We start from the raw sequence: 14210 nt of genomic DNA on the forward strand, positions 1-14210 counted from the left end.
TGAAAAATTGAGGAATTTCCTCTTTAACAAAATGACAGTAAACTCCCAGCTTTGCTTCCCAGAGGAAAATGTTACAGTGAATCTCCTAAAGCATTAGACGAAAAGAGATATGAGATACAGGAGAGATAAACAAAATGAAAGTTCAGTTGCAGATAAAGAGAAATGTTATTATCTTGGCATATCTGAGCATGTCACTGTTGTCGGATGAAAACCTCGCATCTCCAAAATGGTAACTTTACAGGAGAAGCAAAAAACCTGCTTTACTTTTAATGTAAGTCAATGGAACCAGACTTTTTTCCAAGTTATTTTGAGTCGTTTCTTTTGGTCCGTTCATCATGAAATTTACACACAATGTAAAGGTCAACAGGCATTTTGAAATTATGCCAAAATCTGAAAAATGTCAAAAATGGAGATACAAGGTTTTCTTTAGACAACAGCGATGTGTGACTTTACTGAGATCTCCTAAAACTCAAGAGGAGACACATGAGATTACTGGAGTCTTTGGCTCAGAAGTCTCAAACTGTCTGATCTTTATTTTTGATCTCCATCATCAGTATTACATTCTGTTGTGTAGGGGAAACTTCAAAGACATTAAGCAGATCTCTTTTTTGATTTTCATTGATTTATTATTGTTATTATAAAATCACAGACATATGTCATTTATTAAACTCACTGCTTTATCTCTCATGACCTGCTATATATACATACTTTATCCCTCAGCACTGTCTGAAGGCCTTCTTATTCCCATGGCGACCAGACCTGCTTTTACTGACAGCTTGATAGAAGATGAAGCTGAGAAGGAGTATCTGCTGGCCAAGCCTGCCTGCTTTATTGTTGTCGGGAAGCCGGTGAGTTGTCAGATTTAACACAGTGTTACGCTCTGCTGCAGAACCATATTGGTCCACTTTGTAGGGATATAACTGGGGACTGCAGCCTCTGGGACCACTGCTGACCAGACAGTGAGTTGGTGGACATGCTCACAGCAGTGAGACCAACATAAAAGTGGCATGATAGTGTGTATGGTCTGAAAAGATGTATAGCTGTCAAGAAAACCGTTACTGAGTAAAGGATGTGTTTGGGATTACTTTAAAAAACCTCTTCAGCTCCTTGAGACCACCGGTGGTTCCAAAACGCACTTCGTCATATTCTTCATAACTTTCATATTTCATAAGCTACATTCAGAAGGTGGGGGTCGTATGAGAGCTGTAACTGTCTTCTTTCCAGTCAAATAGACGGGTGATGTAATTTTAAACCCTTATAATAAAAGAAGCTGAACAATTTTTTTGTCTACTGAAAGTCGACCCATTTTTCCACAAATCTGGGCTGTAAACTATAAACAGATGGCGTCTCTTCAGTGATCTGCTCTGTAAAAATTATTTTTATAAAATAATACAAAGAGCGTCTAAGATTTTTGGCTTTCAGGCAGTAAATTGTAAGCATATAGCAATGTGTGTGATCATAAAACACATGTTCTGTTAATTTGAGGGGAGCTTTTACAAAATAAATAAATAAATAAAATTAAAAATTACATTTTGCTTCGAAACACTGAACCATTTTCCGATACAACTGGTTCAGCTGTGTTGATGCTTCAAAAAGCTTCGTAACAGCCTTCGCTACATAAAGCAAAACAAACACAGGCCAGGGGCCGTATTACAGAAAATTACTATCTTTTTGTCTTAAGTTAAGATCTGACGGGTCAAGATAAGATTTTTCACGAATTCGTATTACAGAAGCAAATCTGATCTTAATTTAAGAATCTTATCTTACAGCGTCTTTTCTTATCTCAAGTTAAGAAATCTTAACTTACTTGATTGAAGTCGACCATCCGCTGTCGTGTCTGTTACCTAGCAACCGACCATACGTGCACAGCTGAAACATAAACACGTAATCAAGTTAGTTAGCCAGACAGCTAACAGTAGCTGCCGTTACTGGTGTAAAGAACGTCAAACAAAACTAGAGCGCGATAAACTGGGAGTTGAGAATGTTGTATCAGTGCTTCGTGCTGCTCATCAGAGTCGCCGCTCCACAGTTTCAGTCTCCATTTCCCAAACACTTTAGCCGAGCGCGCTAATGTTACTCCTCCTAATAAACACACACACGTTCAGCTCCGTCTCCTCATTATTCACCACCATCACTGTAATATTTCATCATCAACATCAACACACGAAGGTAATAAGAGGCGGTGGAGATCAAGTCTGCAGAGTCTGGGGGCTTTTAAACGCTGTTAGAAAAAAAACTCAAGTCAAAGCAGCGATTTGAGTGTAGATAAATTTAGCATCATCATGCCACTTATAGTGAACTGTGCTGTTTTTTGCTGCCTGTTACTGCATAAAACAATATAAACAGACGGTTAAAACAGAAGGCAAGACGCTCTGGGTTTATCTTACAGTTAATAAAATATTTAGGATATTTTGGCAACTTAGGATGTTTCTGTAAAACCGTTTTCTCATATGGAAATAAGATTATAGACTTAAGACCTGTTGTTCTGTAATGGCTTCTGTCCTAAATTCAGTCTTAACTGAAGTTGCCCTGACAACAATGCAGATCTCAGACCTAAGGATTTTCTGTAATACGGCCCCAGACACGTAACCACTACATGTAACAACATGACGTAGACTAGACAACCAAGGACTGGAACAAAGGGATTGATATAGGCAGAAACAGTAGGGAACACCTGAGAGAGGGAGGAGACAGGAACTGCAAACAGGTGGAAATCCTAATAGGGAAGGAGGGAAAAGGAAAACAAAAACAAAAGCACATGGTAAAAGCACAGCGCTACAAGAACAGGAAGAAACAGGCACACTCAGAGGGGCATAGGGAAAGTGTGACAGTGACATTCTGCTTTTTTTTTTTTGATTTTCTGTTTTGTTTTTTGTTTTTTCATGTATTGACATGAAAAAGTTTTCTAAAAAGTCTAATTTTCTTTTTTGCAGGGTATTGGCAAGTCTACCCTTGCCAGGAAATTAGCCCAAACGTGGAGATGTGTCCTCATTGACGGTAATCCTTCGTCTTGTTCCTTTGAATCAATACGTTTAGTCACTAAGTTTTGTTGTAATGTATTTGAGTTTTGCATCCTGTGTCTCCAGACACGGAGTTGCTCAACAGTCATATTCGTGATGGTACGGAGCGAGGCGAAGAGGTATGAGTCTGTTTGCTTTTATATTTTCTATATAACTTCATATTGAAGAGTAGAGTTCATATTATTTTGAGGTTTTGTTCTATGTCCTAACACTTCTCCCACATCTGCTGTGATGTTCGGGTTTTAGCTCTCAGCTATCTTGGCTGAAGGGAAGAGCATTCCGGAGGAGAAGGTGGTCGCGTTGATTCTTGATAAACTCAAGTCACCAGAGGTGGAAAACTATGGTAAGAAAGCCAAGCGAACCAAACTAACCAAAGGCCCAATAAAGCATGGATGAAGATTAGGTTATTTATTGGCTGATAAAAATTCCCATTTTCCCATAATTAACCCTTGTGTGGTGTTGGGGTCTCTGGGACCTACTTTCAGTGTTTATTTCAACCTCAGATTCCTTGGCCTTTGCTCATTTTCTGTAAAGAACACACACTGATCAGGCATAACATTATGACCACCTCCTTGTTTCTACGCTCATTGTCCATTTTATCAGCTCCACTTACTATATAGGTGCACTTTGTAGTTCTGCAATTACAGACTGTAGTCCATCTGTTTCTCTGCATACTTTGTTAGCCCCCTTTTACCCTGTTCTTCAGTGGTCAGGACCCCCATGGACCCTCACAGAGCGGGTACTATTTGGGTGGTGGATCATTCTCAGCACTGCAGTAACACTGACGTGGTGGTGGTGTATTAGTGTGTGTTGTGCTGGCATGAGTGGATCAGACACAGCAGTGCTGCTGGAGTTTTTAAACACTGTCCACTCACTGTCCACTCTATTAGACACTCCTACCTTGTCAGTCCACCTTGTAGATGTAAAGTCAGAGACGATAGCTCATCTGCTGCTGCACAGTTTGTGTTGGTCATCCTCTAGTCCTTCATCGGTGGTCACAGGACGCTGCCCACAGGACACTGTTGGCTGGATATTTTTGGTTGGTGGACTATTCTCAGTCCAGCAGTGACACTGAGGTGTTTAAAAACTCCAGCAGCACTGCTGTGTCTGATCCACTCAGACCAGCGCAACACACACTAACACACCACCACCACATCAGTGTTGGGGTGAACCAGCGGGGAGTAAAAGTGTGGAGGTGCTGTGTCCTTCACTTTGTTCTCCTCCTACATGGCCTGCTGTTAGTGTGTGTGTGAGGGTGGACAACCTGGACAGGCTGCTGACTGGCAACAGCTGCTAAAGGAGAACCCTACGCTGGCCACTTGTGATATTTTAAACATCTGGTATTTTTACAGTAATAGTTATGGCTGTATAGATTAAAAAAAACAATAATGTGGTGGGTCCACCAGACCACTGAGTAACAAACACATCAACACCATACAAGGGTTAAATACTTTCATTTTCATTGACTGGTCATTGGCAAAGGTTCAGAAGAAACCCTTAGGTAATCCTGTGGAGGGCTCTCATGTAGTATTGTGCAGTTAATGTTAATATTGAATGATTTGAATTTTTCTTTGCATTTGTCGTGGTTGGCCAGGCTATGTTCTTTCATGCCTGCCGTCGATGTCTGAGGAATACCTGAAGATACCTGAGCAAATGGAGTTGTTTAAAAACCTAAAAATGCCACCAGACATCATCATCAACATCAAGGTAACCCTCTTTATTGTGACCTTGCTGTTCTGCAGCTGTATATCATTCAACAAGTGGGTTGAATGAACAGACTGATAGAAGGTGGTGATACAATGAATATGGAAACAACACAAGATATGCAAAGCATCATGCACTAAACACCGTGAACAGAAACAGTGAATGATTTTTAGACAAATTGTCCTTCTCTATTTAAACTCTGTAGTGTGCAGACAAAGATCTGATCCACCGGCTGGGGGGCCAGCGGCAGCATCCGGAGACAGGCCGTGTGTTTCTGAAGGAGCAGTGGGACCCTGTGAAAAAGGAGACACCTAAGAAGAGGAGTGACTCTAAGGAGGAAGATGAAGAAGAGGACGAGGAAGAACAGGAGGATGAGGAAGAGCAGGAGGAGGAGGAGGAGGAGGGAGAGGTAGAATAAGTATAGCAACAGTTAAGCATGATTTGCGTATACACCAATCAGGCATAACATTATGACCACCTCCTTGTTTCTACGCTCATTGTCCATTTTATCCTCTCCGCTTACTATATAGGTGCACTTTGTAGTTCTACAGTTACAGACTGTAGTCCATCTGTTTCTCTGCTTACTTTGTTAGCCCCCTTTTACCCTGTTCTTCAGTGGTCAGGACCCCCATGGACCCTCACAGAGCAGGTACTATTTGGGTGGTGGATCATTCTCAGCACTGCAGTAACACTGACGTGGTGGTGGTGTGTTAGTGTGTGTTGTGCTGGTCTGAGTGGATCAGACACAGCAGTGCTGCTGGAGTTTTTAAACACCTCAGTGTCACTACTGGACTGAGAATAGTCCACTAACCACAAATATCCAGCCAACAGCGTCCTGTGGGCAGCGTCCTGTGACCCCTGATGAAGGACTAGAGGATGACCAACACAAACTGTGCAGCAGCAGATGAGCTATCGTCTCTGACTTTACATCTACAAGGTGGACTGACAAGGTAGGAGTGTCTAATGGAGTGGACAGTGAGTGGACTGTAAAAACTCCAGCAGCACTGCTGTGTCTGACCCACTCATACCAGCACAACAATGACAGTGAGCGTAGAAACAAGGACATAATGTTATGCCTGATCGGTGTATTATTACTACTGGAGTGTGTGCAGCATGTGTGCAAACTGGAGGGTCATAATGGAACTGTGAAGGAAAGTGCAATGACTGTGAATAATGATGGTTGTGTGTGTGTGTAAGGAGGAGGAAGAAGAGCTACAGAAGGACATGATCAGCCACCTGGTGAGGGTGAAGGAGAATTTCCCAGAGGAGGCCTGCCAGAGGATTCAGCTCTATAAAGACACTATACTCAGGCCTTTGGAGGTAAGGAATCTTGGTGGTTCACACTGCAGTAGTAATAGTCGTTTTAGTAATAGTCAACTATATGCGCTTCATTAGGTGTGTTGCATAATGAAATGTATGCCTATGTATCTTCAGTATTGTGCAAAAGTCAGAGACCACCTTTCATTTACTTCATTTCCAGTCAAAGCGGTCATTAAGTACAACTTATTCACTGTTCAGACAGAAAACAATTAATAGAAAACTACATAGAAGCCACAACTATATCAAATATTTCAATATTTAATGTGTCCAGCCTTTGTCTTTATTACAGCTTTCGATCTTTTCAGGAGGATTCACTTACAGTTTTTCAAAGAAATCTGCAGGAACATTCTTCCACACCTCCAAATTTCAGTCTTAGAAGATTCATTTTCTGCTTCTCACAATCTAAGTAATCCCAAACACATTCAGTGATGTTAAGGTCTGGACTCCGGAGCGGTCAGTCCATTGTTTTGAGAACCCCAGCAGCTTCTTTGTTTGATTTGTAAAGTAACAGCTTCTTGACAGTTACACATCATTTCAGACCCATAGTGCTGAGTCGTCTTCTCACAGTGGAAGGATGGACAGAAACACCTGTTTGACACCAGCTTGATTTTCTCCTCTCCCTCAAAGACAAAGGCTTTCAGTACTGTCTGTCTGACGGTCACAGTTTTGATGGTCTACCACCCATATGGCCCGTGACACAGTCCTATTCGGCCCACGAAATTATTTTAATTTTCTTTTCTTATTAACCCGTTTCAACCTGAAATGCACTACAGTTCCCAGCATGCACTGCAACATAGTGTGCGTTCTGACCCCCAACAACAATCTATGGACAAAAAGAAAAGATGCCTGGTGTCTAAAAAACTAATCTAAAACAGTTTATTTTTATTTCAAATTATTTTTTAATAATTATTCAATGCCTTTTTTGCTGTTGTAGTTTTGTCATAATTTGAATAAACAATGCCCCACTTGGCTCATGACAAAATGTAAAAATGAAATAAAAACACAGCTGGCCCACGGATTTGCTGAAAATTTTTAATACGGCCCTTTTAGTGGTTAAGTTTGACACGCCTGGTCTACCAGATTCTACACAGTCGTTAGGAGTCCCATATTCTATATATCATTTGATTATATTTTGAACTCCAGTTTTGAAAACTTTGTTTTTTCACTTATTTTCTTTCTGTCTCCTTCTGTCCTCTCCTCTCTTCCTTATGCAAGTGGATTACCTTATCTCCTTAGAAACATCTCCTGAAAAATGAATAAATTGTAATATAAACTAGTTGTAAAGTAAACTAATGATCATTTTGACTTGAAATTAAAGGAAGGATTTGTGGTCTTTAACATTTGAGCAATACTGTATATCTATATCCATCGTTTTTATTTTTTATGTATAGTAACAATAACAGTAATTAACTATATTTGTGTATGTTTTTACCTGTGTAGGACTACATGGCAGATCATGACCCCCAGTACCTATTTGAACTAGATGGAAACAAGGACCCAGAGGAGCTTTTTGGGGTGGGTGACTTGTCCGACTCCAACTTTGGACTGTGAAATAGATCTAGTGAAACACAAGTAGTGTAGTTATAGTTGGCCTTTGAATTGTAATGCTTCAATTGTGGATTAGCTGTTTCTCTGGTGTGTGTAGTGTGTAATGGCTCGCCTGGAGTCCATGGCTGTGAGGAGAGCGGCTGTACCTGTACGCCTGCTGTTCGAAGAGGAGGAATTGCCAGAGGAGATAGACACGGTCCAGTGCCCCTTTTCTCATACTGAACAATGCCAGGCACCATTCATTTTCTTTCAACTAAATATTCCCTGTCTTATATGATGCAGGAGGAGCTGTTGCGTATGCTGTCCTCCAGAAATACTGTTTTACCAGGCTTCCGCTGGCGTAGGAGTCGATGGTCCTGCACTTGCCCTGTTGCACTCAAAGAGGGCAAGATCATCAGAGGCAAACCAGAATTTTCAGTTGGGTTAGTGCAGACAGACACTTTAGAGAAATACAGGGAGATTCACTTGAAAGAGGCCCCAAATATTCTGTTGTAACTCCCGTTAGGATGAAGCAATCTGAACCAAAAAATTACGCTACATACCTTGCACATATGCTGGAAGTGATCTCCGGTTTCTGCCAGACACATGAAGGGGTACAGGGGTATGCACCCGGATGTTGCAAACAGATGTTAAACGTCGGGATGGCTGTCCGGCGCCTACCTCATCGCGCCGACGCACGGGCATCCTGGCTTGTTCGAAGCTCCACACATTGAGGAGCACATTGTGCATTGTTTCGTTCAGATTGCTTAGTTCTAGAGAGAGTTATTACAGAATATCTGGGGCCTCTTTCGAGTGAATCTCTCTGTATTTAACTTAAAAAATTAAAAAAGGTTATGAGGCTAGTGATTAAAGAGCACTAATCAGGGCCAGTTTCTCATTTTCTTCACTGTTAATGATGTTAACATTGTTTTGGTGAAGTATTTCCTTAAAGGCATAGTTTGGCAAAATAAAAAAAAGAAAATTTACACAATTTCTCCTCTTACTCCAGATGTAGTCGGTCAGCCAAGACATGTTTAATGTCTAAAGTTTCCTTCTGTAGTTATGCACTGGAGTTACAGAGTTGATGTAGCTAAGCTTAAACCCTATCAGTAAGCACTGTACAAACACTGTGCATGACTAAATTCATTCACTCGTCTCAAACTGTGTTGAGTTGTTATGCAATGTCAAATTGACTTGCTTATCTGGTTTCAGTAACAATTTACTGTGGGACAGCGTTCGTAAGCCTACATAAGCTTGTCAGAACCGACATACACTTGCATAAACATTTATAAAGCCTAATTCCAATCTTCTGCCATAAAGTTTGCTTTTGTCAGTTTTGTTAGGTGATATAGCACCTGTTATTGGGTTATGTCGTGATACTTTTTTGGGTAAATGACATAAACAAGTCACTTTGTAGTGACATAATGCTGATAATGGGACATAGATTAAATCTTATAAATGGCACAGTAAAACTCACTTTAAGTAAAGAGCCACAGAAATTGCTTACTTTCGTTTAACCAAGCTAGATCATATTATCAGCACTATTATCAGTCACTGTGACATACACTGAGCTGCACAGTCTATGCCAGGGGTCTTTAATTAAAATTCATTAAAGTCCAGTTAGATAAAATTTCCTCAAGCAAAGGTCCAGAACATCATAATGTCTAACTTGCATCATGATTCAGTGCCATATACTGTAAACTGAAGTAGCCTAGTAGTTATATCAACATCTTATGTAGTCAACAGCTGAATGTCAGATCAAATAATGTGCAATTCAATAATATTTCAACAATATTTATTTTCAGTTTTCTCTTTTTAGAGCACGCCATGTGAAACAACTTCCCTCTGACTCACTTTCTTCTCCGACTGCTGTTTCTCCCCTCCTCCCTCCCCTGTGTGTGCATCACTCACTCGAGTCTCAGTGCTCATCGTAATGCACAGATCTGATTGGCCAAGTAGCGTCATGTGTGATATTTACAATGCAGGCGATTGGTCTGTGAGTCTCCCGGGCTGTAAATCAGTACCGTAAAGGCTAGAAAAGCTACGCAGATTAAAATAGGACCACCTTGTCAAAATTAAATAATTCTCCATAGTTTATCGGTTATAGGTTCAGGTCCGCATAGTGTCTGGGTCCGGACTCAGACTGGGGTCCGCCTATTAGTGACCTCTGGTCTATGCCGTTCTCCCCAGAAAGTATCATGACACAACTTAATGTCAGACTTGACACCAAAATTATGACAGATGATGTGTATCGGAATAAGTGTTTATAAATGTTTTATAGGATAATGTCAGCTGTCATGAAGGGCTAATGTAGGTGCCACGTAGCCTTATGAACACTATCTTACAGTAAGGAGTTACGATGATTTTTGACGCTGTATGATATACTGTTATCTATAAAAATAGACTAAAGCAAACTGCAAAAGGTTGAACGCTTCTGGTCAAATGGCATGTTTTGTTAAATTTCTAAGTGAACATTAGTTAACACATCCTATACAGAGAACAAACGTGCCATTTTGTGCAAATTAGTTTCTATTGTATTCTAAATTAGTTTCTTCTTAGTTTCTAATTAGTGCACAATTTCTGTTTGTTTGCTGATTTTACCATATTGGATATCGTAAAACATAAAATATGAAATGTGCCATAACTTTTGTACAGGCCACTTTTAATGTTTTAACTTATTTTGACTTAAAAAATCAACAAAATGTAATTTGATTGGGGTGCAGGGCGGCACGATGGCGCAGTGGGTAGCACTGTCGCCTCACAGCAAGAATGGCCTGGGTTCGATTCCCGGCCGGGTGACCAGGGTCATTTCTGAGTTTGCACCCAATGACAGCTGGGATAGGCTCCAGCGACCCAGAAGGATAAGCGGTTTAGATGATGTGTGTGTGTGTGTGTGTGATGGGGTGCACAAACCTTTGCATATGTCCATATAAACAGTAGTGGCAGCTGTCTTGTTCATGCAGTTGTCCATTGTGTAAATTTGACCATTGTAATTATTTTGCCAAACTATCATTTTAGGAATAAGTTGCAGATGTATTGCTTGTAGTTTCACACAACCATTTATGACATTTTTGCTGTTCTTTTGTACCAGCTTCCTGGATAAGATGTACGTCCTGTCCTCTCAAGAGGCTTTACAGAAGTTCATGGTGAATCCAAGAGGGTACCTGCTCCCGCCCCTGCCACGCCCACCTTGTAAAGTGGCTGTGATTGGGCCACCGTGCTCTGGAAAGAGCACTCTGAGTGCACTATTGGCTAAGCGTTATGGGGCAGTGCTGGTAGATTTGAAGAAGCAGATGGAGCCAGTTTGTAGACAAAGTCAGGCAAGAAATGCTGGAGAAAGCGCGTCAGGATGCGATTACTGCGGCCCTGGAGAAGGTCAAGGTTCAGATGGAGCTAGATGCCACACAGTCCTGGTGAGAGCTCACTAAATAGAAGGGTTAAAGGATTAAGAGGAAATTAGTGGAGGGTGTACAAAATGCTAATGTGGCTGTTAGAAGCCAAATAGAAGTAATGAAAAGAGCTTCAAAACCAAAACTTTCTGTAGTAATATGGCACTGCTTGCACAATAAACTGGAGCTTTCTCTGTAGGTGATGCAGATGCCAAGCTCAAAGAGGATGGACAGACTGAAGAGGTTGGTTCTGGTGAGTGAAACATTAAAATGCTTTGTTTTTTTTTTCACTTATTTTATCTGCAGAGTGATGATTGATTTGCATGATCTGTTTTCCTCCATAGAAGCAGCTTCACTGCCAACCAGCGGAATAAACAGGGAAGGTAAAATGTAGAATATAATGATGTGTATAAAGAGAAGAGAGGATATCTCGTGTATGAATTTCTGATCTGGTAAATACCACAGTGAAACTTGGACAGATCAGACACCTACTTGGCTGTTAGAATACAGTAGCCTCACCCCCTTTAACCCCTTAAAAACCCAGGCTTGTTGCATACTAACACTTAGTATTCAGTAACTACAGGAACTTCAATGCAAACTGCTTGAGCTACACTCTTAAAAACGATGGTTCTTTAAGGGTTCTTTAGTAAAGAAAATGGTTCTATATAGAACTATGAACACTCAAAAAACCGTTTGCATGATTGATTGGGTCTCTGCATGGTGAAATCGTTCTTCAGATTGATGGAAAATGTGTTGTATATGGTTCTATAAGGCAACAAAAAGGGTTCTCCTACTTTTGTTACAAGCTTGATATTGTCACAACAGCAGAACCCTTTGTGTTGCTATATAGATGCCTTTTCAAAAACCATCTACAGCACATTCTCCATCAGTCTGAAGAACCATTGTACCATGCAGAGACCCAATTAATCATGCAAATGGTTCTGGTGTTTGTAGTTCTATATAGAACCATTTTCTTTACTAAAGAACCCTTGAAGAACTAAGCGTTTTAAGTGTGTATTCTTAGGTTATAGAAGTGTGTAATAAACCTTTGCGCCCACTGGTGGGCCCTGGCCGTTTAAGGGGTTAAAGGAGAATGGCACACTGTAATAAAAGAGAAGCTGGCTCAACTTAAAATGATATAGTAACTGATTACATGGCTTTTCTTAAGTTGGCTCAACTTGAGGACATCAGAGTTCACCCAACTCAAACTTCTTGTTAAGTCAAAAGTTCTCACAGGTACTGTTTCTAGCTTTGCATCTCAGTTAGATAAACAAAACTGAAATTGGGTTTTTGTAACTCAGTTTCCCCACTAGCTGGCGCTCATTCTATCACATAGTCTTATCTGGCAGATTTTCCTTCTGGGCTTCCGGATATGGACAGCTGTGGTATTACCGGGGTTCAAACTCACAACCTCCTGATGTTGGGATGAATTATTAGACAGTTGCACCACATGAGACGACACTGTGCTTTAAAGTTAAACATTTGTAGTCGCAAAATCTGAGGTGGTGCAGTGGACAGTGGACCGTCACCCCAACAGGAGATTATGAGTTTGAGCCCCAGTGATGCCACAGCCATCCATAAGTGAGAACCCAAGAGGAAAAATGTCCAGCAGGATTGTGTGATGGAGAGAATCCTGGCCAGTAGGGGAAGTTGAGTATAAAAAATAAGTTTGTTTTATTTACCTCACTGAGATGCAGAAATAAAACATTAAGAGAACTTCTGACTCAACTAAGAAGTTTGAGTTGAGCGAACATCTCATTTTTAAGTGAACCCATCTTTAAAAATATCTGCATAATTTAATGGTTGTCACTGCAGAAAACGAGGTGACTGAAGATCACCCCGCGGTACGAGCCCTGGTAGAAGAGGCCATAAAAGAGGCGGAGCAGGCTTCTGTAGAACCCCCAGAGGACATGTGTGTGGAACTCCTACAAAAGACGATCACAGAGGTGGGCTGCTTGAAAGGCTGTTCTTTTATAGAGAAAGACAGACTTTCCAGATTAACTGAAATACATACACTGCCTGTTAAATGTTTGGGGACACCTTGCCTTCCTTTTTAACTAATTACAAAACGTGCAAAGGTTTTGTTAACATAAAACATGTTTACTAATACTTTTGCTACATTCTCCAGCTGTCATGTTCATGTTCATCGAAGTGTCCTCCTGGTATAAATTTTTTTTTTTCTAAATGATGATTTGACAGTTTTTCTTTTCCAAACTATTATTAAAAGCACATCACTGTTGTCGGAAGAAAACTTTGTATGTCCATTTTTGACGTTTTTCAGTTTTTGACATAGTTTGAAAATACCTGTTGCCCTTTGTATATGACAGAAATTTCATGATGAATGGACTAAAAGAAACGACCCAAAATGACTCGGAAAAAAGTCTGGTTCCATTGACTTACATTAGACGTAAATTAGGTTTTTTCCTTCTCCTGTCAAGTTATTATTTTGGAGGTTTTCTTCCAACAACAGAGATATATTGACAAACATCAAAGGTGGTTTAAATACCTAAAAGGAGTACTCACAAATGCTGACATCACAACAAGGCTATGAAATGTGTGTGGCATTTTCACAATGTAGTATCTATTTGATTCGTAGTTTTTGCACAGAAATTGGCTTTTCCCCAAACTTTTGATGGATCGTGTTTTATTGACATTGTATTTGACTGTAATTTCTCTGTTTGTTGCTTTAGATTGAGGCAGAGGGTTTAAATGGAGAGTTTAAACGAGGCTGGGTGCTGGACAACTTCCCCTCCAACAAAGCTCAGGTGGCAGCCGTTCAGGAGCTGCAGCCCGGCCTCATGCCTGATGTGTTGTTCTGTCTGACAGACAATGATGGGGAGAGTAAGAAAGTTTGATTATTTGTTTCAGTCATGCATATTCCTACCTTCTCACACTGTGTCTGACTTTAAGTGCACTGTAAAGCTATTCTTTAATGGACTACCGAGCTCAAAAGCTTTATGTGGTCCCATGCTGCTGATCACTTAAGTCAGGTGTGGGGAGCTAAAGGCCAGAGTTTAGCATAGTTTATTTTTTTCCCCAGTTTTAACACTCTGACTAAACCTGGCAATTGACTGATGAGTTGGATCAAGTGTGTTTGAGCGGGAAGATCACCAAACTGTGCAGGAATCCAGCCCTCCAAGAGTTCCCCACCCCTGACTTCAGTGATTGGGTTGGAATTAAACTTGATGGTGGTACAAAATAATCCAGACTTAAAATTAAATAATTAAATCATGTGGTGTAATTTGGTTTG

General features: G+C 40.6%; 1 protein-coding gene across 1 annotated transcript in view; it reads left to right on the top strand.

Moving 5' to 3' along the window:
* ak9 (adenylate kinase 9) overlaps positions 1-14210 on the top strand; it is a 34504-nt gene that overhangs the window by 1063 nt on the left and 19231 nt on the right. The window contains exons 2-17 of the mRNA XM_036582576.1: positions 721-848; positions 2934-2997; positions 3087-3139; positions 3267-3363; positions 4615-4727; positions 4930-5133; positions 5922-6044; positions 7485-7559; positions 7690-7788; positions 7875-8014; positions 10663-10984; positions 11160-11213; positions 11305-11332; positions 12310-12345; positions 12776-12906; positions 13651-13801. Of these exons, the coding sequence (XP_036438469.1) occupies positions 747-848; positions 2934-2997; positions 3087-3139; positions 3267-3363; positions 4615-4727; positions 4930-5133; positions 5922-6044; positions 7485-7559; positions 7690-7788; positions 7875-8014; positions 10663-10984; positions 11160-11213; positions 11305-11332; positions 12310-12345; positions 12776-12906; positions 13651-13801 (1792 nt within the window). The 5' untranslated portion in view covers positions 721-746. The remainder of the gene's footprint in view (positions 1-720; positions 849-2933; positions 2998-3086; positions 3140-3266; positions 3364-4614; positions 4728-4929; positions 5134-5921; positions 6045-7484; positions 7560-7689; positions 7789-7874; positions 8015-10662; positions 10985-11159; positions 11214-11304; positions 11333-12309; positions 12346-12775; positions 12907-13650; positions 13802-14210) is intronic.

This window comes from Colossoma macropomum, unplaced genomic scaffold (assembly GCF_904425465.1).
Source record: "Colossoma macropomum unplaced genomic scaffold, Colossoma_macropomum, whole genome shotgun sequence".
NCBI classification, from domain to species: domain Eukaryota; kingdom Metazoa; phylum Chordata; class Actinopteri; order Characiformes; family Serrasalmidae; genus Colossoma; species Colossoma macropomum.